Consider the following 24,916-nt stretch of genomic DNA (forward strand, 5'->3'; position numbering starts at 1 on the left):
ACGGTAATGATAATGAGTTACTAGCATAACGTAATACCCAAAACTAAGCATAACCAAGACGGATTTATTGATGCGTTGCTTTCCTGAAAAAACCCCTCTGAATATTTGACAAAATTTTGAAAGTAATTCTGTTGACTTTTGATTTCGAAAAAGCGCATTTGTATCTTGCTTTCAATATTTGAAATATATTGCATTTGTATGTTGCTTTCAATATTTGGAGTATGTTGCTGCATACATCTGAAATATACTGCTGATTGTGTGATGTTGCTTGTCTAAAACAGATTATATCGGTATTAAGTATTAGCCAATAATTATTAATAAATATTATATTAAATATTATATTAAATATTATCTTGTGTATGTGTGTGTGTCTATATATATATATAATATTAATACATTTAATACATATATATAATACATATAATAATAATAATAATCTTAAATATAATAGGAATAAATAATAATTATGGATTATGAAAATTACAAATTTGCTGAAATGAGAATAAAATCATTCTTCTATTGTACTATGTGTTCTATTATATTATATGCATTGTGTTGCACTATATTTTACTTAACAATTCTTTTGTTTGCAAGGAATGCTTATAAATAATACTGTACAAATAACTTTCAACAAATAAAAATCAAAATTTAGAATTGGAGATTTTAAAAATAAAATTAGAAATTTACATGAGCTGCAGCTGTCACAACGATAATATCATTATCATATTATAATATTAAAATTATTATATCTAACAAGTGCATTAATTTTTCTTAACTTATCCATCTTTGTTAAATTTTTATTTTAGTAAACAAGTGGCTCGTAATATTAAAGTGCGAATCACATTACGTAATATTTTCTCAATCATATTGAAAAACATTTAAATTTATTTATTTAACTAAAAGCTAAACATCTAGACTGACTAAGATTTAAATATAATATGTTGAAGCTTGTAAATTCTCTTTCTAAAATTTATATAAATCGATTTTCACTAAAATTTCCAAGTAAAGAAATTCTCTTTCTCTTTTGTTTTTGCTTGCTCGCACACTCTTCTTCACTTTCTCATTCATTAAAAATTACATATTTCCAAAATAATATATTTTCGAAAATTAGAAATAAAACTAAGCTTATTTTATAAAAAAAATTAAATGACATTAATTTTTGATTACTTTGGGATACTGTAACATTAATACATTCTGTATGAAAGCAAAAAATTAATGATTAATAAATGAAATATTAGTATAATAATATTCATAAAATTTACCTTTATTTTCATATTTCTTTCCTTTAAAGGCGATAACTTCTTACATTCATTTAATTGAACTTGCGTTACGTTAAAAAATTTATTTGTGAAGAAGTCGTTTATCTAAAACAGATTATTTTGATGATATTAAACAGCAATATTTGATGTCGCATCATGGTTATTTATTTTATACACACACACACGCACGCACGCACGCGCGCGCGCGCACCCCCCCCCCACACACATATATGCATAAGCACATGCAATTTTTACCTTTTCGAGTTGATGTGTGGAATACACATGATTAATAATTACAGTTAATGTTGCATACTCGCTGATTTGTCTATAACAGTAAAATAATAAATTTATTGATACATACATAAATTGTTGAATGATAGATATATATTACAAAGGAAGCTGTATTACCTAGGTCTTATGTTCTCAAGTTCTTTTAATATGAAGTCGAGTACTACAGGATTCCTTGCATGCTTCGCGATAGTAAAAAGAAAATAATTAATATAATCTTTATCGGAAAAATCTTTTAAAAATATAATCGATGTTGTACTGTCATTTTTTATTAGATTAAGATATGGTTTGATAAATTTTGAATCCTCAGGGCAAGAGAGGAATTTTAAAAGTTTAGATTTAAATTTTTCTTTTCCCAGATGATATACTCTCCACCAAGGAGACTCTTTATTGGTAGGAGAATCTTCAATGTCAAGAGAATAGTATAATATTTTTAAACCTTGACAGTATGTCCATTCTTCCCACCATGGCAAAATCCTACGAGATTTAACAAAAGATTTCAAAATTCTCATATAAAAGTTTTGCTCATATTAATCTTATATTTTGATTAAATAATTTAACAAATTATTATTTTATAACATAACATAATAAATTTAAATTTTGATCAAATAATGTAATAAACATTGCACATGTATCTACAAAACAATCAAATTAAAATAACCGAGAATATACAAAAAAAATTACGTGTTGTTTTCGGGATCTTCGAGATATCGATTTAATTTATGTTGGGCTGTTTCTATGCATATGCGACCATCAAGATTACATGCCCATTTCGCAGCCTCCATTCTCAAACTCTTTGTAAGATCGTGTTCATTAGAATCAAGTTCATTGTATTTAAGTGAATCAAGCAACTTGTTTAGTAAGATTAGCACTTTCACCTAAATATATAAATATATAAATATATATATATATATATATATATATGTACATATATATGTATTTATATGTATTTATATTGTTACTTGATATAAATTTTATATTTTTCGATTTTTGCATTATACTTTGTTATATAGAAAGATATCTTGCGTAATTGTATTTTACATATTAAGATGGTTTATATATTAAAAACATTCTGTCTTTGTAAACAGCTCTGAATTCATTTCACATAAAGATATCTATCTTATATAGCTATACTTATATATACGTAATTATACAAATTTGTTTACACAAATTTGAATTTTTCTTGCGTGCACATTCACACATGCTTAATACATGTTCATATTACAAAATAAACATACAGAAGTGCATGCATGCATATATTGTACACATGTAGACATTATATCTATTGTATAAATGTAGACATTATATCTATTGTATAATATAATTTAATAATTTGTTAATTCTTTTGTGTATTAAACACATAGATAATTAATATATATATGTGTCCTACTAACTTTCTATCTTAAAATTAATAATATTTAAATCGTCATTTTAAATATTATGCTGTGATTAAAAATGATAACAACTTTTCTCCCTTTTCCTCTCGAATTTCTTATAATATTAGTACATACACTATTTGAATGTTAATTTACAAATATACTTATCTTTCATCTAAAATATGTATATTTAAACCTTTTTATCTAATCAAATTTTTTCTAATTACATGTACAGTACCCGTCAAAAATATATCATCTTTTTTAAGGATAATTTAATTCAAAGTGTATATATTTAATTAATTTTTCTTAAGTAGCTGTGTTCATTATTGAATGAAAAGTCTATTGTTAAATAATCTATATTATACCTACTATTGAAACATGTGACTAGATAAAAATATATACACTTTGAATTAAGTTATTCATTTTGAGTTAAGTTACTCTCAAAAAACATAAAGGTGATATGTTTTTGGCCTATACTGTATTTTAGTGTATGTATCTTTTTGACAAGCACTTAATAATTATTGTTATAAATGCATACAATATTAATATGTGCAATAAGTAATATGTTTTAGTATGTTGAAGACATCACTATTGACATTGTTTATAATTTGTGTTATTACCTTGATTTCAATATATATTTTTTCCTGAAATAGAAAGATATTGGACAGATATTCTAAAGCTTTGAACATAGGATACCATGCCACGTAGTCTGTTTCTTGTGATAGATATTCTGTAATATTCCAGAATACAGTTGAATTAAGTTGGTTTGTTATCATTAAGTGGAAAGCGTCATCGATAATTTGAGCACGATTCAAAACATGTATTTTATTATAATTTTTAGAATTTAGATAATTTGTAATTCTTCGCCAGTTCTCGATATCGTAATTGACTCGATAATATCCTGCCGAATATAAATAAATTGTATATATATATATATATATATATATATATATATATAATTCTTTCAAAGGGTTTATCAGTACAAGTATCTGTTTATACTTTTGTACTTATACTTTTGTACTTATACTTTTGTTCATTAACAGAAATAAAAAATGTATCATAAAGTGAACATAAATGGAAATGCAAATTGTATATTATATTAGGTATAAAATCATTTTGCATGAAAATTGAATATTTCTAATAATTGTACGTATGTATGCATGTATATATAATGTATGTATGTATATATAATGTATAATAAATGTAATGTATGTAATACATAATATAATGAATAACACTTTTAATAATGTAAATCTTTCTTTCCAATGTGTGATAAACACTATAAAATGTAATAAATTTATTGCAAATTTACCAGATTCTTTTGAATTATATACCAGAAAGTCAAGCGGTCCTATATTATATATCATAGAGTTATTCAACTCTGTAGAATCCGATATGTAATCATCCGCCGACTTATTTAAATTTGATATCAACCTTTTTATTGGTTTGATAGAATAATAATAAGTTTTATAATCTCGTACTACTTCCATTACAGTATAATATATTCGTTTTATTGGAGACTTGAGCAGCATAGTGGTTAGTTCCTTTATACGAGTTAAATTGTATGTAGACTTGTATGTAGACTTTTGATTGTACGAAAGATTCTTCATAATTTCACCAAAATAGTTCAGAGTTGGCTTGCTAAAGTTATAAAATTTATACAAAATTTATTGATGTGTTAACGAAAGATATTATACATATACATATATACATACATATATACACAGGGTGAGCCATTTTAATGTATATATATATATATATATATATATATATATGTATATATGTATGTATATATGTATATGTATATATAAATGTATATGTATATATATATATATATATATATATATATATATATAAATAATGATATAAGAAATGATGTAAGTTTAAAAAGAAAAATAAATTTAATTTAAATAAAAATAGTAATTATAGTAGTATGGTGCATTACTTACTTGTCCTTTACATATATACGGATACTCTGCCAAAATATCTCTTTAGTAATCAGTTTTTGTAATCTACGCAATATGCCGGATACTATAATTATATAATTTACATCAGAATATGAATAAAATAATAGTTATAGTAAATAATAATTCAATAATCAATAATTATGGTAAAAGTACATAAAACGTTACATCGATTTTATCATCATTTGAATATGTTATAGAGGAAGTTATCCTGAATAATTTCGCGCAAAAAAGTAAACAAGAGACGACACTAGTTTAAAAGATATAACAAGTTAAAGTTTGACAATTTTAATACTTTTCTTAACGAAACTGATATGAAACACATTAATTTGCAATTGACAATTATATTTTTTCTTAAAAACAACTATGTTTTTTCTTTAAACCAATTGATTCATCTCATTATTTAATACATAAAATTATTAAGGTAAGATAATTGAAAAATAAATATTTTACTAGATATTTTATAGTTTAAGTAAAATTAAGATATAACTTGAAAAGTACTCAATGAAAAAATACTCTGTTATAGCGTTTTGAAAATCTCTCGAGGTAATCTACAAGAATATGTAATAAAAAATAGAGATTTTTATATAAAAAGGTATTAATGATCATAAATTAAAAAAATTTACTTATAATCAATTTTTATTTATATTATCATACCTTTAATGTAACTGTAATGTTCAAAAGAAATGTTGAATGATGTATTATAAAGTGATGTATTATATTCAGTATCGAAATGAAGGGATTCTTGTTGAATTTGTACCACAAACAAGTCCATCATCCGAGTACTTGGGATAGTCTATAGAAAATAGTATTTAAATGTATTTACTTAATTAATATTAGATTCAACACACAATAGCATTATGCATTACAGCTCTTACTTTCTATGTGTATGTAAAAAAATCTCTTATACTCGTATACTCTTAAAATATAGAATAAATAATTTATAAATATATAATATTAATAACAAAAATGATTACTCAACATATAATTTTAAAATTAATATTTTCAGAATTCTTAATATATATTATATAGCAAAATTATCTTATTACACAATTTCTACATGTATACATATGTTATGTGGAATCTGAATAATAATTTTTCTTCTTTTATATATAATAATTTAAAGTCGGACAAATGTAACATAGTGACTTTGACATACACATACACACACACACACACACACACACACACACACACACAGAATAAAGGAAACATAGAAATGTAAAAATATTTTAAATTGTATTATTTATGTATATTGCATTTACTTAAAAATTAACATTTAAAAAAAATTCACTTTTCTTTGTAAATATGGAATCTTTGCCTAATATTCTTATTTATAAAAAATTGTACGCTATAATGGTAAATATTTAACTTTACACAGACCCAAATGACTTGACCTTGACATATATCGTCAAGATCACTGCACTGAATAACATCCAAAAGATTTTAGGCGTCGCTCGTTGTTTATTATAAAGTTGTTCAATATGTTTATTCGTTTATAACTTTCAATATGAAAAGTCTATTATTGTACATAGTCCAAAATTTCTGTGAACCTTATAAAACTTCTTTATAACTTTTTAATAAACAATGAGCGACGTCTAAAACCTTTTGGATGTTCTTCAGGGCAGTGCCCTTGACAATTTATGTCAAGGTCGAGTCATTTGAGGGTAACTGTGTAAAAGTAAATATTTACTATATATATATATATATATATATAGTATATATATATGTATATATATAGTATATATATATATATATATACATATATATATATATATATATATATATATATATAGTAAATATTTACTTTATATATATATATATATATATATGTATATATATCCATCACATTGTTTGCTAGGGAGCAAGTTTTGCACTAAAGAATGCTTAAAATAACCTGATTGGTGACGTATAATCCAAGAAATGTGACAATAGCCTCATTTAACAGAGAGGATAACGGCCAAAGTGGATTTTCATAATAAGAACATTCCTGTATTACTTTCTGAGCTATGAAGTGAGTAACTTTAATTTTACGTGCAACAGAATCGACATTCTCAATATAAGTAACATCTGCTTCTCTGAAAATTAAAAAAAATGTTTTATAGAAAACTTATTACTGTTGAAAATATTTTGTGCTTGCGAATTTAATATAATTAAATAATTCTATAAATTAACATATTAATTATATATTAATGTTTTATCATGTCTGCGCGTGTGAATGACTCATCACAAATAATGCGATACTTACTTAATATATATGTAATGCTTTCATTACATATATATATATATATATATATATATATATATAAATTTTTTTAAATTTTGATTGATAAAGAATATGAAAACTTGAATATAATTATTTAATTTTATGTTTTTAATTTTTAATTTATAATTTTTAATTTTGTGATTATAAAATATATATAAATATATATATATATATATATATATATATATATAATATTTTTAAATAATATTTGAAAACGGACAAAAAATATGTAGATAATTTTAGGTACCATCAATTATTCTTTTTTCGTCTTTCGAAATATATTAATGTTTCTTAATTATATAATTACCTATAAATAACAACGCCCAGATTTATGATGCTCTCTTTTTCCGGAAAATCCGGAATTGCAACATGATTTATTTGCCAAGTTTCATTCAGGCGTTTCCATTTATCAAACAAGTATAGAGTTATATTTTGAACAATTTGATGTGCAAATGCGCAGTGCATTCCACACCACATATCAACCCTGACTTTACTGTGATTTGAACCAGGCATGAAAAATATATCAGTCTGGTTCGCCAGAAATACAAAATATTTAGGTCTTACAAACGTATGAAAATGTGTTATCATCACGTTTTTCTTTATTACGATTTTTTGTATCGGCATATTTGATAAAACTTTATAATATTGATGATGTTCTATAATAATATTATAGGCAGGCGGGAAGAAGAAAGATTCGAACATATTCGAAGAAAATCGGGACAAACTTGGAATCAGCTGTTGGGTCCCAATAGTATCAACATATGTTACCAACCTATCACATTTAGAAATATGAATTAATGATAATAAATTTTTGACAATTACATTGAATACATATTAAAAATTGAATGAAGAGAAGTTATACGGAATGCAATTTTTATATAAGAACAATACATATAGAAAATTAAAGCAGAGTTCTTCTTACTGTTTTGTTCTTTATCTCGTATAACATTATGTAATCTAATAATGATCTTGAAAGTATTTTGACATTAGTAAAACGTAATGGTCATGAAATGTTTACTTTAGAATATACAGATACAAAATAAATAGTTAATATTTAATAATTAATATCTTAGTATCAATATTATATATATATATATATATATATATATATATATATATATATTGTTGTACTTATATAAATCTTTTCTTAGAAAACACTTTTTTATAAATAGAATGCTGTACAAGGATTGTGTCATCCTGTAACTACCTGTTACTACATATTTAATATTTCAACAGTTACTTACGATTGTTCATTTTTTGTATAAATCTTTTTTTGATTTGCATCAGTTATAATATATTCTAATTTTATGATGTAATAATCTGGCAAAAAATTATCTAAGAATATATATTCGGTAATGTTCTTCTCATTATCATACAAACAATCTACCAGTTTATAAGGAATTATTTCTCCGTGAAAATATTTTGGATCTTTAATCACCGTTATATCGATAACATGTTTTATGTCTATAGACAAGTATATGCTACGTTTCGATTGTAATATCTCAATACTCATATTACATTTGCCGATAAAAAAATTATTTGTAGTAAATGATGCAAGAAAGATATCATATTGTTTAGGTATTATATAGTATGATTGCACAAGCATGACTCTTTCATTTAGTTTGCTTATCTGGCAGTCGATTGAAAAGACCGGTACAATGATTGTTAAACTGCTATATAATAACAGTTTTACAAACATGATGCTACTTTCTTAGATATCTACAAAAATATATTTTTGTTAGAAAGTACAAACTGACAAATTAAACAAAGCATTGTCTCTATCATGATTTAATGGAAAAGGAAAAATTAAAACAAATACATAGAAATAAACTCATTTTTTAACGACTTACTCTGTATATTGAAATATATCACAAAATGTATGCCAATGTATGTCCTCTTATAAGAAATAACCACAATAAATCAATGTTTTATTCATTATCAGTGTAATAAGAAAAATATATATGCACAGTTATGCCTTCTTAATATCTCAAGAAACTTCCAAAGACTAACAACAGGGATACGCGATATTGTAATAAATATGTGTGTCATGTAAACACACAACTTCTGAGGTCGTAACAGACGTTTTGATCGAGAAACGATATGTAAGCAAATCTCGGCATCGTTCTTCCCATTCCAAATGCGTGCTACTAGTGGCCGAGCGCTAAGAAAGCAGGCTCGTCTATTTCGCGCCGGTCTAAAGCAAAAGAGACCACAGTCGCGTAGAATACAAAAATATCTATAAATATATATATTTGAATTTTTCTATACTATATAAAAGTAGTATATTCTTTTACCAAAAATTTAAGAATTTTTATAATTTGCAATATACATTTAAATGAAATTTTATAAACTATATTACTACGAGATTGTATTGATAAATTCTCTTTAAACAAGTTAACGAAAAAACGTAACTTATGACTAGAGTATAATATTACAGTATCGTATATAAGACAATATAATGTATAACTATTATTTTTTAGGTTTTTGTTTACTCTTTCAAATTTATTTTGTGGATATACAAATAAAACAACAAAAAATCCCTCAAATCGATTAAATCAATCATCGTGTCTTTCTTATAACGAAACAGATTTTTAAATTTAAACTGAGGAAGATTTTTTCATAATGTGGAATAAAAATATTATAGAGATAGAGTGCTCCAAAAATTTTGCCATATAATTTATTATTAAATTAAAAAAACATTAGTAGTAAAAAATCTAATGGCATTTTTCTTATATAATACAAGCTTTCGATTGCGACCAGTTTGAATAAAATCGATGTAGTTAATCTCGAGAAATGATAATCACATGCTAGGAATGTGGCATTTTTCGTTTTCCTTCATTATATGATTCAGATTCAGAATCATGAACGTATCTTCGCACGCACACATTCAAAGCGATTTTAATATTTAATATCACTAATTGTAAATATTATACAGAACAATTGCGTTTTGAAGGATCGATTCTCGACGAACGATTCGAGTCTTCCCGCGAGAAGTCAAAATTGAGTTCGTATATCGAAAGTCATAAATGTAATGATATGCTTTCCGTTAGCTTTATTTATTTATGAATTCCACATCGCGCGGAACTGAATATTCTTAAAATAAATTATTAAATTATGATTGCGAAAATACCGTGTTTTTTCCGCGTTCTCTTCGCGTCCTTATACGCGTAAATAATAAGATTATCATTTTAACAAAAGAATTTTATTGCTGTCCCTCGTCAAATAATATTCCTAAATATTGCTAATTAAATATAAAGAAATGTCGAATAAGAGAGTGAAGATTCGATGTGATAAGTCAACGATTAAATATTAACTTTACAAAGTTAACGATCACCTTCGATATTAAAGAATCGCGAATTAATTATTATGAATTTAATGATTTGTTTTTTCGAATTATATTTTTTCGAAGTTATATTTGTTTATTTTTTATTATCTTGTTTTGTTTTATTCATCGATGTGACTCTCAAAGAACGATTACTTCGTAAATTCTGTCGTGATGTATCTGATGTAGAAGCGTGTTGGACACTTATTCATATCATAACATTTATCATGTATTTCTCGATATATTCAGTATATTATTAATATCACTCTTCCAGATCATGATTAAAAATCTGAAGGAATTTATACAAACAAGGTACGGGGCAGAAGAGATGAAGTTAAATATATGTATATATAGGATAAACGAAGTAACGAATCCAATTGGTTACACCATGTTGTTTCTCCTATTAGCACACGTTTCATAGATATTGTACATACATACATATTTCCGCATTTTGTACTTGCATTTGTAGGTGATTTTATGCAGAGCGATACGAAAAAATAGTAACAAGAAAATTGTGTTCGATCGCGATGAGACAGATGACTTCGACACACTCCCTCCCTGTCAAATGTATCGAGGATAATTGACGCCAAATATATTCGACGCTATCGCTTTTCTTGACTTCATGTATTTAGTATGGATAAACACGAAAACTGAGATATAAATTGATGTAGCGAGTTTTTTTTGACGAGTGGTATATCCGGCACCTGGTGAGACGAATCCTTGCGCAGGATGCGCGTCGTTCGGATCAATTCGAGGAACGTGATATTCCTCTTTATAGCGCTTCTGTCAACCTCCGCCGAGGAAACACATACAGGTCATGGTGAGCAAACTTGTCAATTATTATATAAAGTGACAACAAACTCTCACATGAATTTTAATAAAATTTAGGCAGTCTGAATATAAAAGTTATTAGAGATTTGTCAAATATATTAATGTAGGAGTGTTAAAATATATATTTTTTTGTACACATACATGTATACTAATAGTTAATGCGAATTGTTACAGATACTCTAAGCGCCTTTACACTAAAAGAAGCTAATGTAAATACTACACCAGCCTACAGTAGCAAAAAGGTGAAACTTTTCAATTTCTATTGATGTATTGCGTGATGATAGTATTGATGATTTGTATAGCGATATAAATTGAATTATTAAATTGCAGGAGGAACTAACTGGTTTGTGTGGTCCAAGTGGGATACCTTGTATTGAACTGAGCGGAGAATGTCTAAAATGCATTTTTAATTATAGTTGTGTATATGGTGCTGTTTATGATGCACAGTGTTCTGTTATGGAACATGGTGATTGCATAGTATGTGAAATTTGTTTTTAATTGAAGAAGTTTAGAATTATATAACATATGGAGATATAATAGGTTTATATATTAAATTATAAATGCTTTATTATTTGACAGAGAAAGAAAACTTTCCAAAAGAAATATATGTGTCGATATTGTTATCAAACTGATCACTGGGAACATCAGTGTCATCAGAAAAATTCCTGTAGCTCAGTAGCATCTCCACAGCAATATTATAGGTGTGTGCTAATCATAAGTTCTATTATATTGATTACAATAATATTAACAGATAATATTCTTATTGTAGAACAAATTGTACAGTAAATGATGATGTATTGTGCCTGGGCAGACGAAAGTTTATGAAAAACTTGCCTTGCAATTGGACAGTTGGATATCGATGGTCTACAGCTCTGATATTCAGCATTACTCTTGGAGGATTTGGTGCTGACAGGTGATTTTGCAAAAAAGTACTATCTAAAACATAGATAATCAATTAATTACAATTTATTAATATAATATTTATTAAATGTTTTATTATAGGTTTTATTTAGGACACTTGCAAGAAGGTATTGGCAAGCTTTTTAGTTTTGGTGGACTGGGTGTATGGACCTTAATCGACGTAATACTAATTTCTATGAGATATTTGGGTCCTGCTGATGGTTCTTTGTACATTTAAATTGTTAATCAATAAGAAAAGTTTAATTTTAATTTGTTATAATTTGTTGTAATTTGTGTGTAAGATAGTTTTTTATAAAGTACAGAAACGTTATATATTTGTTTATATATTTGTTGATTTAAAATGAACTATAACTGATAGAAGTTAAATTGATATGTATGATATTTATAAATGTGAATATAATCCATTTTTATAGTTTTGATATCTCTCTTAGTCTGACTCCCTTCGATCTATTTAGCATGAGTAATCCTATCAGTAACTACGCCCGATATTTACAGTTTTATTCTTAAGTTTGAAAATATATGACCATTTCATTAGCCGAACGGAATCTTAAGTACTTTGTTGTTTTATTTTTATTTTCTTTTAATGCAGAGTTTCCAACAGTTTTTTAAATAGAAAATATAATACGTATATAAAATATGCATTATATATAATTACATATTACATAATTATAATTTATATATCTATAGTAAATTACAATTAAATTGCAATTGCATAAATACATTACAAAATATGTAATTATGTATAACAAAAATAATTATATTAAATATATTCATATATATATATATATATATATATATATATATATATATATATATACCGGGTGTTTCAGACCACCCGTACACCCCATTTTAAAGCAAAGGAAGTGGTTATTTTGAAAAATGTTTCAGACAAAAGTTGTTGAAGATAAAGTAATGCATTACATGGGTAAATTTGATTGACCTTGGGTGGCGTCGTGAAGGTCATGTCAAGGTCGACTTGAATTTTTTAAATGGGAACCCCTATTTTTCATTGCATATTCTTGTAGCTTATCTCGAGAGCTTTCCAAAACACTATAATTAAGTACCTTTTTATTAAGTACTTTTTGAGTTATAAGGCTTGAAATAATTTCTTAATTTTACATAAACCATAAAATATCTAGTAAACCATTCATTTTTCGATTATCTTACCTTCATACTTTTATGTACAAAATAATGAGAGGAATCAATTGGTGTAAAGAAAACACATAGTTGTTTCTAAGAAAAAATATGTAATTTGCAATTAACAATTCCATATTTTTTCTTAAAAACAACTGTATGTTTTCTTTACACCAATTGATTCCTCTCATTATTTTGTACATAAAAGTATGAAGGTAAGATAATCGAAAAATGAATGGTTTACTAGATATTTTATGGTTTATATAAAATTAAGAAATTATTTCAAGCCTTATAACTCAAAAAGTACTTAATAAAAAGGTACTTAATTATAGTGTTTTGGAAAGCTCTCGAGATAAGCTACAAGAATATGCAATGAAAAATAGGGGTTCCCATTTAAAAAATTCCAGTCGACCTTGACATGACATTCACGACGCCACCCAAGGTCAATCAAATTTACCCATGTAATGCATTACTTTATCTTCAACAACTTTTGTCTGAAACATTTTTCAAAATAACCACTTCCTTTGCTTTAAAATGGGGTGTACGGGTGGTCTGAAACACCCGGTATATATATATTATTATATTACAAAATTTAATGCAGGATAAAGGAAATGGATCATTTTAAATGGATGTCGATGAATGGATGGAATAGAAATAACAAAGGAACTAGAATGTTAATAATATATTATATTAAATATATTAATAATTAATATCAGAGAGAAGACTGAGAAGGAGAGGTCACAGTGTGATATCAATCGATTTCGCCGAAACTCGGTGTATCGTTTGAGTAGCATATAAAATGAATACCTGTAAACGGATAAAACGCGCTTCTCTACCGTTTACAAAATAAAAACATTAAAAAATTTCAGTTTAGTATAAGCAAAGTAAGACCTCAAATCGAACAGCGCGTAGCAGTAGAGTACTAGAATTTATATTTCCAACGTTGCGGGTTCGAGTCTCGCAAGAATTTTTTTTAATTATAACAACTTTTATAATATAAAAATATATTATATATATTTATGCGTTTTGTATATTTTTTTACATTTATTATTCAAGTGCACATTTATTTATCCATGCATTTTTTTGTTTGCGTTCTCTGATAAAAATTTGTTTATGTAATAAAAGTACGGGATAAAAATGACAAAATCTCCATCGTCCGTTATACAATGGTCTTCTCCTTCTCTTATTTTTCTTTGTCAATAATTAACATTTTGCGTTATTTCATGTTAATAAAGAAATGAAAATACCGGTTAATTGCAGGCCACAAAGTATCTTTGTAAATGCACGTGTATTTAATTATATATTATTAACGCACATAAGCATAAATAATAAATCGAAAACTATAAACATTATAAAAAGCTATTTGTAACAAAGATATATAGATGTATTCGTGTCACAATTGTTATTTTTATTAAACGGTTATTGTTGATATTTGCACAGTTGCGAAGAGTTAACGCGTTACTTATAATGTCGTTACCGTTATTTTTTTTTCGGTAACGATCGTTACTTTTTTCTGTCTGTAACGATAACGGTAACGTCGTTACATTTTTACAGTAATGGTAACGAATTTAACCGTTACTTTTATCGTTACTTTAATTCTGTAATCCTGGATAGTAACCCCTTAGTAATTGAAAAACCTATGCCTATTATAAAACAGTTTATAAATATTTTAGAAAATTATATACATGCATGATGTTTTCTCTGTATTCATAAATCTAAAATTTCTAAATTACAATAAATGAAAAATTGAATATGAAGAACATCAATGATGGATTAACTTATAATTTTCAAATATATAAAAGTAATAATTATATTTTAAAATAAATTAATTTAATTTTTGTATTATAAAAAGTAACGTAAAAGTAACGAATCGTTACTTTCTTGTAACGGTAACGGTAACGGTAATGGTAATGAGTTACTAGCATAACGTAATACCCAAAACTAAGCATAACCACCAAAACGGCTCTTTTGATGCGTTACTTTCCTGAAAAAACCCCTCTGAATATTTGACAAAATTTTGAAAGTAATTCTGTTGACTTTTGATTTCGAAAAAGCGCATTTGTATCTTGCTTTCAATATTTGAAATATATTGCATTTGTATCTTGTTTTCAATATTTGAAGTATGTTGCTGCATACATCTGAAATATACTGCTGATTGTGTTAAGTTGCTTGTCTAAAACAGATTATATCGGTATTAAGTATTAGCGTAAATAGCGAATAATTATTAATAAATATTATATTAAATATTATATTAAATATTATCTTGTGTATGTGTGTGTGTCTATATATATATATATATATATATATATATATATATATATATAATATTAATACATTTAATACATATATCTAATACATATAATAATAATAATAATCTTAAATATAATAGGAATAAATATTAATTATGGATTATGAAAATTACAAATTTGCTAAAATGAGAATAATCATTCTTCTATTGTACTATGTGTTCTATTATATTATATGCATTGTGTTGCACTATATTTTACTTAACAATTCTTTTGTTTGCAAGGAATGCTTATAAATAATACTGTACAAATAACTTTCAACAAATAACTTTCAACAAATAAAAATCAAAATTTAGAATTGGAGATTTTAAAAATAAAATTAGAAATTTACATGAGCTGCAGCTGTCACAAAGATAATATCATTATCATATTATAATATTAAAATTATTATATCTAGCAAGTGCATTAATTCTTCTTAACTTATCCATCTTTATTAAATCTTTATTAAATCTTTATTAAAATTTTTATTTTAGTAAACAAGTGGCTCATAATATTAAAATGCGAATCACATTACGTAATATTTTCTCAATTATATTGAAAAATATTTAAATTTATTTATTTAACTAAAAGCTAAACATCTAGACTGACTAAAATTTAAATATAATATGTTGCAGCTTGTAAATTCTCTTTCTAAAATTTATATAAATCGATTTTCACTAAAATTTCCAAGTAAAAAAATTCTCATTCTCTTTTGTTTTTGCTTGCTCGCACACTCTTCTTCAATTTCTCATTCATTAAAAATTACATATTTCCAAAATAATATATTTTCGAAAATTAGAAATATAACTATGCTTATTTTATAAAAAAAATTAAATGACATTAATTTTTGCTTACTTTGGGATACTGTAACATTAATACATTCTGTATGAAAACAAAAAATTAATGATTAATAAATGAAATATTAGTATAATAATATTCATAAAATTTACCTTTATTTTCATATTTCTTTTCTTTAAAAACGATAACTTCTTACATTCATTTAATTTAACTTGCGTTTCATTAAAAAATTTATTTGTGAAGAAGTTGTTTATCTAAAACAGATTATTTTGATGATATTAATCAGCAATATTTGATGTCGCATTATGGTTATTTATTCTACACACACACACACACGCGCGCGCACACACGCACATGCACACGCACACGCACACGCACACGCACACGCACACGCACACGCACACGCACACGCACACGCACACGCACACGCACACGCACACGCACACGCACACGCACACGCACATATGCATAAGCACATGCAATTTTTACCTTTTTGAGTTGATTTGTGGAATACACATGATTAATAATTACAGTTAATGTTGCATACTCGCTGATTTGTCTATAACAGTAAAATAATAAATTTATTGATACATACATAAATTGTTGAATGATAGATATATATTTACAAAGGAAGCTGTATTACCTAGGTCTTATGTTCTCAAGTTCTTCTAATATGAAGTCGAGTACTACAGGATTCCTTGCATGCTTCGCGATAGTAAAAAGAAAATAATAAATATAATCTTTATCGGAAAAATCTTTTAAAAATATAATCGATGGTGCACTATCATTTTTTATTAGATTTAAATAGGGTATGATAAATATTGAATCCTGAGGGCAAGACAGATATTTTAAAAATTTAGTTTTAAATTTTTCTTTTCCCAGACGATATACTTTCCACCAAGGAGAATCCTCCATACTTTCATAGCTAAGAGGATAGTTCAATATTTTTAAACCTTGACAATATGTCCATTCTTTCCACCATGGCAAAAGCCTATGAGATTTAACAAAAAACAAATTAAATATTGCCAGTGTTGATCGATTTTAACTACTTTTTTTAAAAAACAAATTCTCATATAAAAGTTTTGCACATATTAATCTTATATTTTGATTAAATAATTTCACAAATTATTATTTTATAACATAATCTAATAAAGTTAAATTTTCATCGAGTAATGTAACAAACATTGCACATGTATCTAAAAACATTTAAATTAAAATAATCGGAAATATACAAGAAAAATTACGCGTTCTTTTCTGGATTCTCTAGATGTTGATTTAAGTTATGTTGGGCTGTTTCTATGCATATGCGACCATCAAGATTACATGCCCATTTCGCAGCTTCCATTCTCAAACTCTTTGTAAGATCGTGTTCATTAGAATCAAGTTCATTGTATTTAAGTGAATCAAGCAACTTGTTTAGTAAGATTACTACATTCACCTAAATACATAAATATATATATATATATATATATATATATGTATATATATATATATATATATATAAATGTATTTATATATATTTATATTGTTAGTTGATATAAATTTTATATTTATCGATTCTTGCATTATATTTTGCTATGTATATAGAAAGATATCTTGCGCAATTTTATTTTACATATTAAGAAGGTTTATATATTCAGAACATTCTGTCTTTGTAAACACCTCTAAAGTTTTTTTATAAAGATATCTATCTTATATAGCTATACTTACATATATGTATTTATACACAAATTTGAATTTTTCTTGCGTGCACATTCACACATGCTTCATATCATAATATAAACATACAGAAGTGCATGCATGCATATATTGTAGACATGTAGACATAAATGTAGATATTATATCTATTGTATAATATAATTTAATAATTTATTAACTCTTTTGTGTATTAAACACACAGACAAATAATATATATGTTTCCTACTAACTTTCTAACTTAAAATTAATGATATTTAAATCGTCATTATAAATATTATGCTTTGATTAAAAATGATAACAATTTTCAAATTTTTCTCCCTTTTCCTCTCCAATTTCTTGTATTATTAGTACATACTATTCAAATGTTAATTTACAAATATACTTATCTTTCGTCCAAAATATGTATATTTAAAATATCTAATCAAATTTTTTCTAGCTACATATATTTTATTATATGTATCTTTTTGGAAAACACTTAATAATTATTGTTATAAATACACACAATATTAACATGTGCAATATGTTTTTAGTATATTAAAGACATCATTATTGACATTGTTTATAATGTGTGTTATTACCTTGATATCAAAATATATTTTTTCATGAAATAGAAAGATATTGGACAGATATTCTAAAGCTTTGAACATAGGATACCATGCCACGTAGTCTGTTTCTTGTGATAGATATTTTGTAATATTCCAGAATACAGTGGAATTAAGTTGGTTTGTTATCATTAAGTGGAAAGCGTCATCGATAATTTGAGCACGATTCAAAACATGTATTTCATTATAATTTTTAGAATTTAGATAATTTGTAATTCTTCGCCAGTTCTCGATATCGTAATTGACTCGATAATATCCTGCCAAATATAAATAAATTGTATATATATATATATATATATATATATATATATATATATATATATATAATTCTTTCAAAGGGTTTATCAGTACAAGTATCTGTTTATACTTTTGTACTTATACTTTTGTACTTATACTTTTGTTCATTAACAGAAATCAAAAATGTATCATAAAGTGAACATAAATGGAAATGCAAATTGTATATTATATTAGGTATAAAATTATTTTGCATGAAAATTAAATATTTCTAATAATTGTACGTATGTATGCATGTATATATAATGTATGTATGTATATATAATGTATAATAAATGTAATGTATGTAATACATAATATAATGAATAACACTTTTAATAATGTAAATCTTTCTTTCCAATGTGTGATAAACACTATAAAATGTAATAAATTTATTGCAAACTTACCAGTTTCTTTTGAATTATATACCAGAAACTCAGGCGGTCCTATATTATATATCATAGAGTTATTCAACTCTGTAGAATCCGATATGTAATCATCCGCCGACTTATTTAAATTTGATATCAACCTTTTTATCGGTTTAATAGAATAATAATAAGTTTTATAATCTCGTACTACTTCCATTACAGTATAATATATTCGTTTTATTGGAGACTTGAGCAGCATAGTGGTTAGTTCCTTTATACGAGTTAAATTGTATGTAGACTTGTATGTAGACTTTTGATTGTACGAAAGATTCTTCATAATTTCACCAAAATAGTTAAGAGTTGGCTTGCTAAAGTTATAAAATTTATACAAAATTTATTGATGTGTTAACGAAAGATATTATACATATACATATATACATACATATATACACAGGGTGAGCCATTTTAATGTATATATATATATATATATATATATATATATATATATGTATGTATATATGTATATGTATATATAAATGTATATGTATATATATATATATATATATATATATATATATAAATAATGATATAAGAAATGATATAAGTTTAAAAAGTAAAATAAATTTAATTTAAATAAAAATAGTAATTATAGTAGTATGGTGCATTACTTACTTGTCCTTTACATATATACGGATACTCTGCCAAAATATCTCTTTAGTAATCAGTTTTTGTAATCTACGCAATATGCCGGGTACTATAATTATATAATTTACATCAGAATATGAATAAAATAATAGTTATAGTAAATAATAATTCAATTATCAATAATTATGGTAAAAGTACATAAAACGTTACATCGATTTTATCATCATTTGAATATGTTATAGGAAGTTATCCTGAGTAATTTCGCGCAAAAAAGTAAACGAGAGACGACACTAGTTTAAAAGATATAACAAGTTAAAGTTTGACAATTTTAATACTTTTCTAAACCAAACTGATATGAAACACATTAATTTGCAATTGACAATTATATTTTTTCTTAAAAACAACTATGTTTTTTCTTTAAACCAATTGATTCATCTCATTATTTAATACATAAAATTATTAAGGTAAGATAATTGAATAATAAATATTTTACTAAATATTTTATAGTTTATGTAAAATTAAGATATAACTTGAAAAGTACTCATTGAAAAAATACTTTATTATAGCGTTTTGAAAATCTCTCGAGGTAATCTACAACAGTGCTGGGATTTACTTGCAACTTTCGGCCAGATTTCTTAGCTTACGCCTACTGTTCCCCTCTTACTGCTCACTCCTTAGCGACCGCGCCACCGGACGCTCGTAACTAAGGAGTGATCAGGAACGTGCGCGTTACAAATGTTATGTGACAATTTATCTAAGTTCTCTTTATTGTTTATTAATAATAAAAATAAGTATTCTATTATTAATTACGTATATGTTCTGTAATAATTTAAAATATTTGTGTTTTGAATCGTAATTACAATAAGAGAATTTAGATAGATAGATTGCCACATTACATTTGTGACGCACACGTTCCTGAGCGCTTCTTAGTTACGAGCGGCGCGAGCGGTAAGGGGAAAACAGTAGGCGTAAGCTAAGAAATTCGGCCGAAAGTTGCAAGTAAATCCCAGCACTGATCTACAAGAATATGTAATAAAAAATAGAGATTTTCATATAAAAAGGTATTAATGATCATAAATTAAATAAATTTACTTATAATCAATTTTTATTTATATTATCATACCTTTAATGTAACTGTAATGTTCAAAAGAAATGTTGAATGATGTATTATAAAGTGATGTATTATATTCAGTATCGAAATGAAGGGATTCTTGTTGAAATTGTACCACAAACAAGTCCATCATCCGAGTACTTGGAATAGCCTATAGAAAATAATTTAAATGTATTTACTTAATTAATATTAGATTCAACACACAATAGCATTATGCATTACAGCTCTTACTTTCTATGTGTATGTAAAAAAATCTCTTATACTCGTATACTCTTAAAATATAGAATAAATAATTTATAATTATAAAATATTAATAACAAAAATGATTACTCAACATATAATTTTAAAATTAATATTTTCAGAATTCTTAATATATATTATATAGCAAAATTATCTTATTACACAATTTCTACATGTATACATATGTTATGTGGAATCTGAATAATAATTTTTATTCTTTTATATATAATAATTTAAAGTCGGACAAATGTAACATAGTGACTTTGACACACACACACACACACACACACACACACACACACACACACACACACACACACACACACACACACAGAATAAAGGAACACAGAATAAAGGAAACATAGAAATGTAAAAATATTTTAAATTGTATTATTTATGTATATTGCATTTACTTAAAAATTAACATTTAAAAAAAATTCACTTTTCTTTGTAAATATGGAATCTTTGCCTAATATTCTTATTTATAAAAAATTGTACGCTATAATGGTAAATATTTAACTTTACACAGACCCAAATGACTTGACCTTGATATATATCGTCAAGACCACTGCACTGAATAACATCCAAAAGATTTTAGGCGTCGCTCGTTGTTTATTATAAAGTCCTTCAACATGTTTTTTCCTTTATAACTTTCAATATGAAAAGTCTATTATTGTACATAGTCCAAAATTTCTGTGAACCTTATAAAACTTCTTTTATTTATAAATTTTTCATAAACAACGAGCGACGCCTAAAACCTTTTGGATGTTCTTCAGGGCAGTGACCTTGACAATATATGTCAAGGTCGAGTCATTTCGGGATAACTGTGTAAAAGTAAATATTTACCATATATATATATATATATATATATATATATATACCATATATATATATAAATATATATATATATATATATATATATCCATCACATTGTTTGATAGTGAGCAAGTTTTGCACTAAAGAATGCTAAAATAACCTGATTGGTGACATATAATCCAAGAAATGTGACAATAGCCTCATTTAACAGAGAGGATAACGGCCAAAGAGGATTTTCATAATAAGAACATTCCTGTATTACTTTCTGAGCTATGAAGTGAATAACTTTAATTTTACGTGCATCAGAATCGACATTCTCAATATAAGTAACATCTGCTTCTCTGAAAATTAAAAAAAATGTTTTATAGAAAACTTATTACTGTTGAAAATATTTTGTGCTTGCGAATTTAATATAATTAAATAATTCTATAATTTAACATATTAATTATATATTAATGTTTTATCATGTCTGCGCGTGTGAATGACTCATCACAAATAATGCGATACTTACTTAATATATATGTAATGCTTTCAATATATATATATATATATATACATTTTTTTAAATTTTGATTGATAAGGAATATGAAAACTTGAATATAATTATTTAATTTTATGTTTTTAATTTTTAATTTATAATTTTTAATTTTGTGATTAGAAAATATATATAATTATATATATATATATATATATATATATATATATATATAATATTTTTAAATAATATTTGAAAACGGACAAAAGGTATGTAGATAATTTTAGGTACCATCAATTATTCTTTTTTCGTCTTTCGAAATATATTAATGTTTCTTAATTATATAATTACCTATAAATAACAATGCCCAGATTTATGATGCTCTCTTTTTCCGGAAAATCCGGAATTGCAACATGATTTATTTGCCAAGTTTCATTCAGGCGTTTCCATTTGTCAAACAAGTATAGAGTTATATTTTGAACAATTTGATGTGCAAATGCGCAGTGCATTCCACACCACATATCAACCCTGACTTTACTGTGATTTGAACCAGGCATGAAAAATATATCAGTCTGGTTGGCCAGAAATACAAAATATTTAGGTCTTCCAAACGTATGAAAATGTGTTATCATCACGTTTTTCTTCATTACGATTTTTTGTATCGGCATATTTGATAAAACTTTATAATATTGATGATATTCTATAATAATATTATAGGCGGGCGGGAAGAAAAAAGATTCGAACTTGTTCGAAGAAAAGCGGGACAAACTTGGAATCATGTGTTGGGTCCCAATAGTATCAACATATGTTACCAACCTATTACATTTAGAAATATGAATTAATGATAATAAATTTTCGACAATTACATAGAATACATATTAAAAATTGAATAAAGAGAAGTTATACGGAATGCAATTTATATATAAGAACAATACATATAGAAAATTAAAGCAGAGTTCTTCTTACTATTTTGTTTTTTATCTCGTATAACATTATGTAATCTAATAATGATCTTGAAAGTATTTTGACATTAGTAAAACGTAATGGTCATGAAATGTTTACTTTAGAATATACAGATACAAAATAAATAGTTAATATTTAATAATTAATATTTTAGAATCAATAATATATATATATATATATATATATATAATATTAATATATAATTAAACATTAATAATGATTTCCTAAAGTTTGGTATTAGTAAACAGTGTAAAAATAAAATATTTGCCAAAATATTAAATATCAAATAAGCAAGTTCCATAAAAACATAAACATAAATCTTTCAGAATTATATTATTAAATTTTGAAAACAATTCAAAACACTACCGGAATATTTGAATTCGTCCGATAGTTGAAGATAAAATGTTGTATAAGATATGCATTATTGCTGATTTAATTAAATTTTTATTTGCAGTTTACATTCATATTAATAATAATGGTAATAAGTTGCAAAATTTGTTACTAAGAAACATATAATAGGATATATTATAAATACCTATTAGGTTAAATTATAAATACAAAGGCATATATATGCCTTTGTATTTATTTTTTATAAATAGAATGCTGTACAAGGATTGTGTCATCCTGTAATTACTACATATTTAATATTTCAACAGTTACTTACGATTGTTCATTTTTTGTATAAATTCTTTTTTGATCTGCATCAGTTATAATATATTCTAGTTTTATGATGTAATAATCCGGCAAAAAATTATCTAAGAATATATATTCGGCAATGTTCTTCTCATTATCATACAAACAATCTACCAGTTTATAAGGAATTATTTCTCCGTGAAAATATTTTGGATCTTTAATCACCGTTATATCGATAACATGTTTTATATCTATAGGCAAGTATATGTTACGTTTTGATTGTAATATCTCAATACTCATATTACATTTGCCGATAAAAAAATTATTTGTAGTAATTGATGCAAGAAAGATATCATATTGTTTAGGTATTATATAGGATGATTGCACGAGCATGACTCTTTCATTTAGTTTGCTTCTCTGGCAGTCGATTGAAAAGACCGGTACAATGATTGTTAAACTGCTATATAATAACAGTTTTACAAACATGATGCTACTTTCTTAGATATCTACAAAAATATATTTTTGTTAGAAAGTACAAACTGACAAATTAAACAAAGCATTGTCTCTATCATGATTTAATGGAAAAGAAAAAATTAAAACAGATACATAGAAATAAACTCAATTTTTAACGACTTACTCTGTATATTG

The 24,916-nt window shown here is 25.4% G+C and overlaps 2 protein-coding genes and 1 long non-coding RNA gene across 3 annotated transcripts; 1 reads left to right on the forward strand and 2 right to left on the reverse strand.

Annotated features, from left to right (window-relative positions):
* LOC112639081 (aminopeptidase N-like) lies at window positions 1–24,916 on the reverse strand. Its single transcript, XM_025411943.1, has 12 exons — window positions 24,906–24,916; window positions 23,024–23,488; window positions 22,358–22,538; window positions 21,154–21,292; window positions 20,058–20,139; window positions 19,425–19,753; window positions 18,721–19,001; window positions 2,232–2,425; window positions 1,668–2,024; window positions 1,515–1,584; window positions 1,263–1,364; window positions 1–272 (listed from the first exon to the last, which is right to left on the reverse strand). The coding sequence occupies exons 2-12, from the start codon at window positions 23,449–23,451 to the stop codon at window positions 21–23; spliced, it is 2,415 nt and encodes an 804-aa protein (XP_025267728.1). The 5' UTR covers window positions 23,452–23,488; window positions 24,906–24,916; the 3' UTR covers window positions 1–20.
* LOC112639082 (TM2 domain-containing protein almondex-like) lies at window positions 10,631–12,528 on the forward strand. Its single transcript, XM_025411944.1, has 7 exons — window positions 10,631–10,787; window positions 10,945–11,295; window positions 11,481–11,548; window positions 11,637–11,783; window positions 11,886–12,007; window positions 12,076–12,219; window positions 12,309–12,528. The coding sequence occupies exons 2-7, from the start codon at window positions 11,205–11,207 to the stop codon at window positions 12,442–12,444; spliced, it is 708 nt and encodes a 235-aa protein (XP_025267729.1). The 5' UTR covers window positions 10,631–10,787; window positions 10,945–11,204; the 3' UTR covers window positions 12,445–12,528.
* LOC112639083 lies at window positions 16,656–17,235 on the reverse strand. The gene is made up of 3 exons (XR_003123290.1): window positions 17,088–17,235; window positions 16,934–17,003; window positions 16,656–16,698 (listed from the first exon to the last, which is right to left on the reverse strand). It is a non-coding gene; the product is annotated as an uncharacterized LOC112639083 (long non-coding RNA).

The sequence above is a fragment of the Camponotus floridanus genome, unplaced genomic scaffold, assembly GCF_003227725.1.
Source record: "Camponotus floridanus strain SB8 unplaced genomic scaffold, Cflo_v7.5 scaffold459, whole genome shotgun sequence".
Classification (NCBI taxonomy): Eukaryota; Metazoa; Arthropoda; class Insecta; order Hymenoptera; family Formicidae; genus Camponotus; species Camponotus floridanus.

Excerpts from the sequence above, each read along its gene's own strand:
- LOC112639082 (XM_025411944.1), top strand. The coding sequence starts at position 11,205 with ATGCGCGTCGTTCGGATCAATTCGAGGAACGTGATATTCCTCTTTATA. Across the intron at positions 11,549-11,636 it reads CAGCCTACAGTAGCAAAAAG|GAGGAACTAACTGGTTTGTG; the intron begins GTGAAACTTTTC and ends ATTAAATTGCAG. Across the intron at positions 12,220-12,308 it reads GGAGGATTTGGTGCTGACAG|GTTTTATTTAGGACACTTGC; the intron begins GTGATTTTGCAA and ends GTTTTATTATAG.
- LOC112639081 (XM_025411943.1), bottom strand. The coding sequence starts at position 23,451 with ATGATTCCAAGTTTGTCCCGCTTTTCTTCGAACAAGTTCGAATCTTTT. Across the intron at positions 22,539-23,023 it reads CTGGGCATTGTTATTTATAG|AGAAGCAGATGTTACTTATA; the intron begins GTAATTATATAA and ends TTTAATTTTCAG. Across the intron at positions 273-1,262 it reads AAAGAAATATGAAAATAAAG|ACAAGCAACATCACACAATC; the intron begins GTAAATTTTATG and ends AATCTGTTTTAG.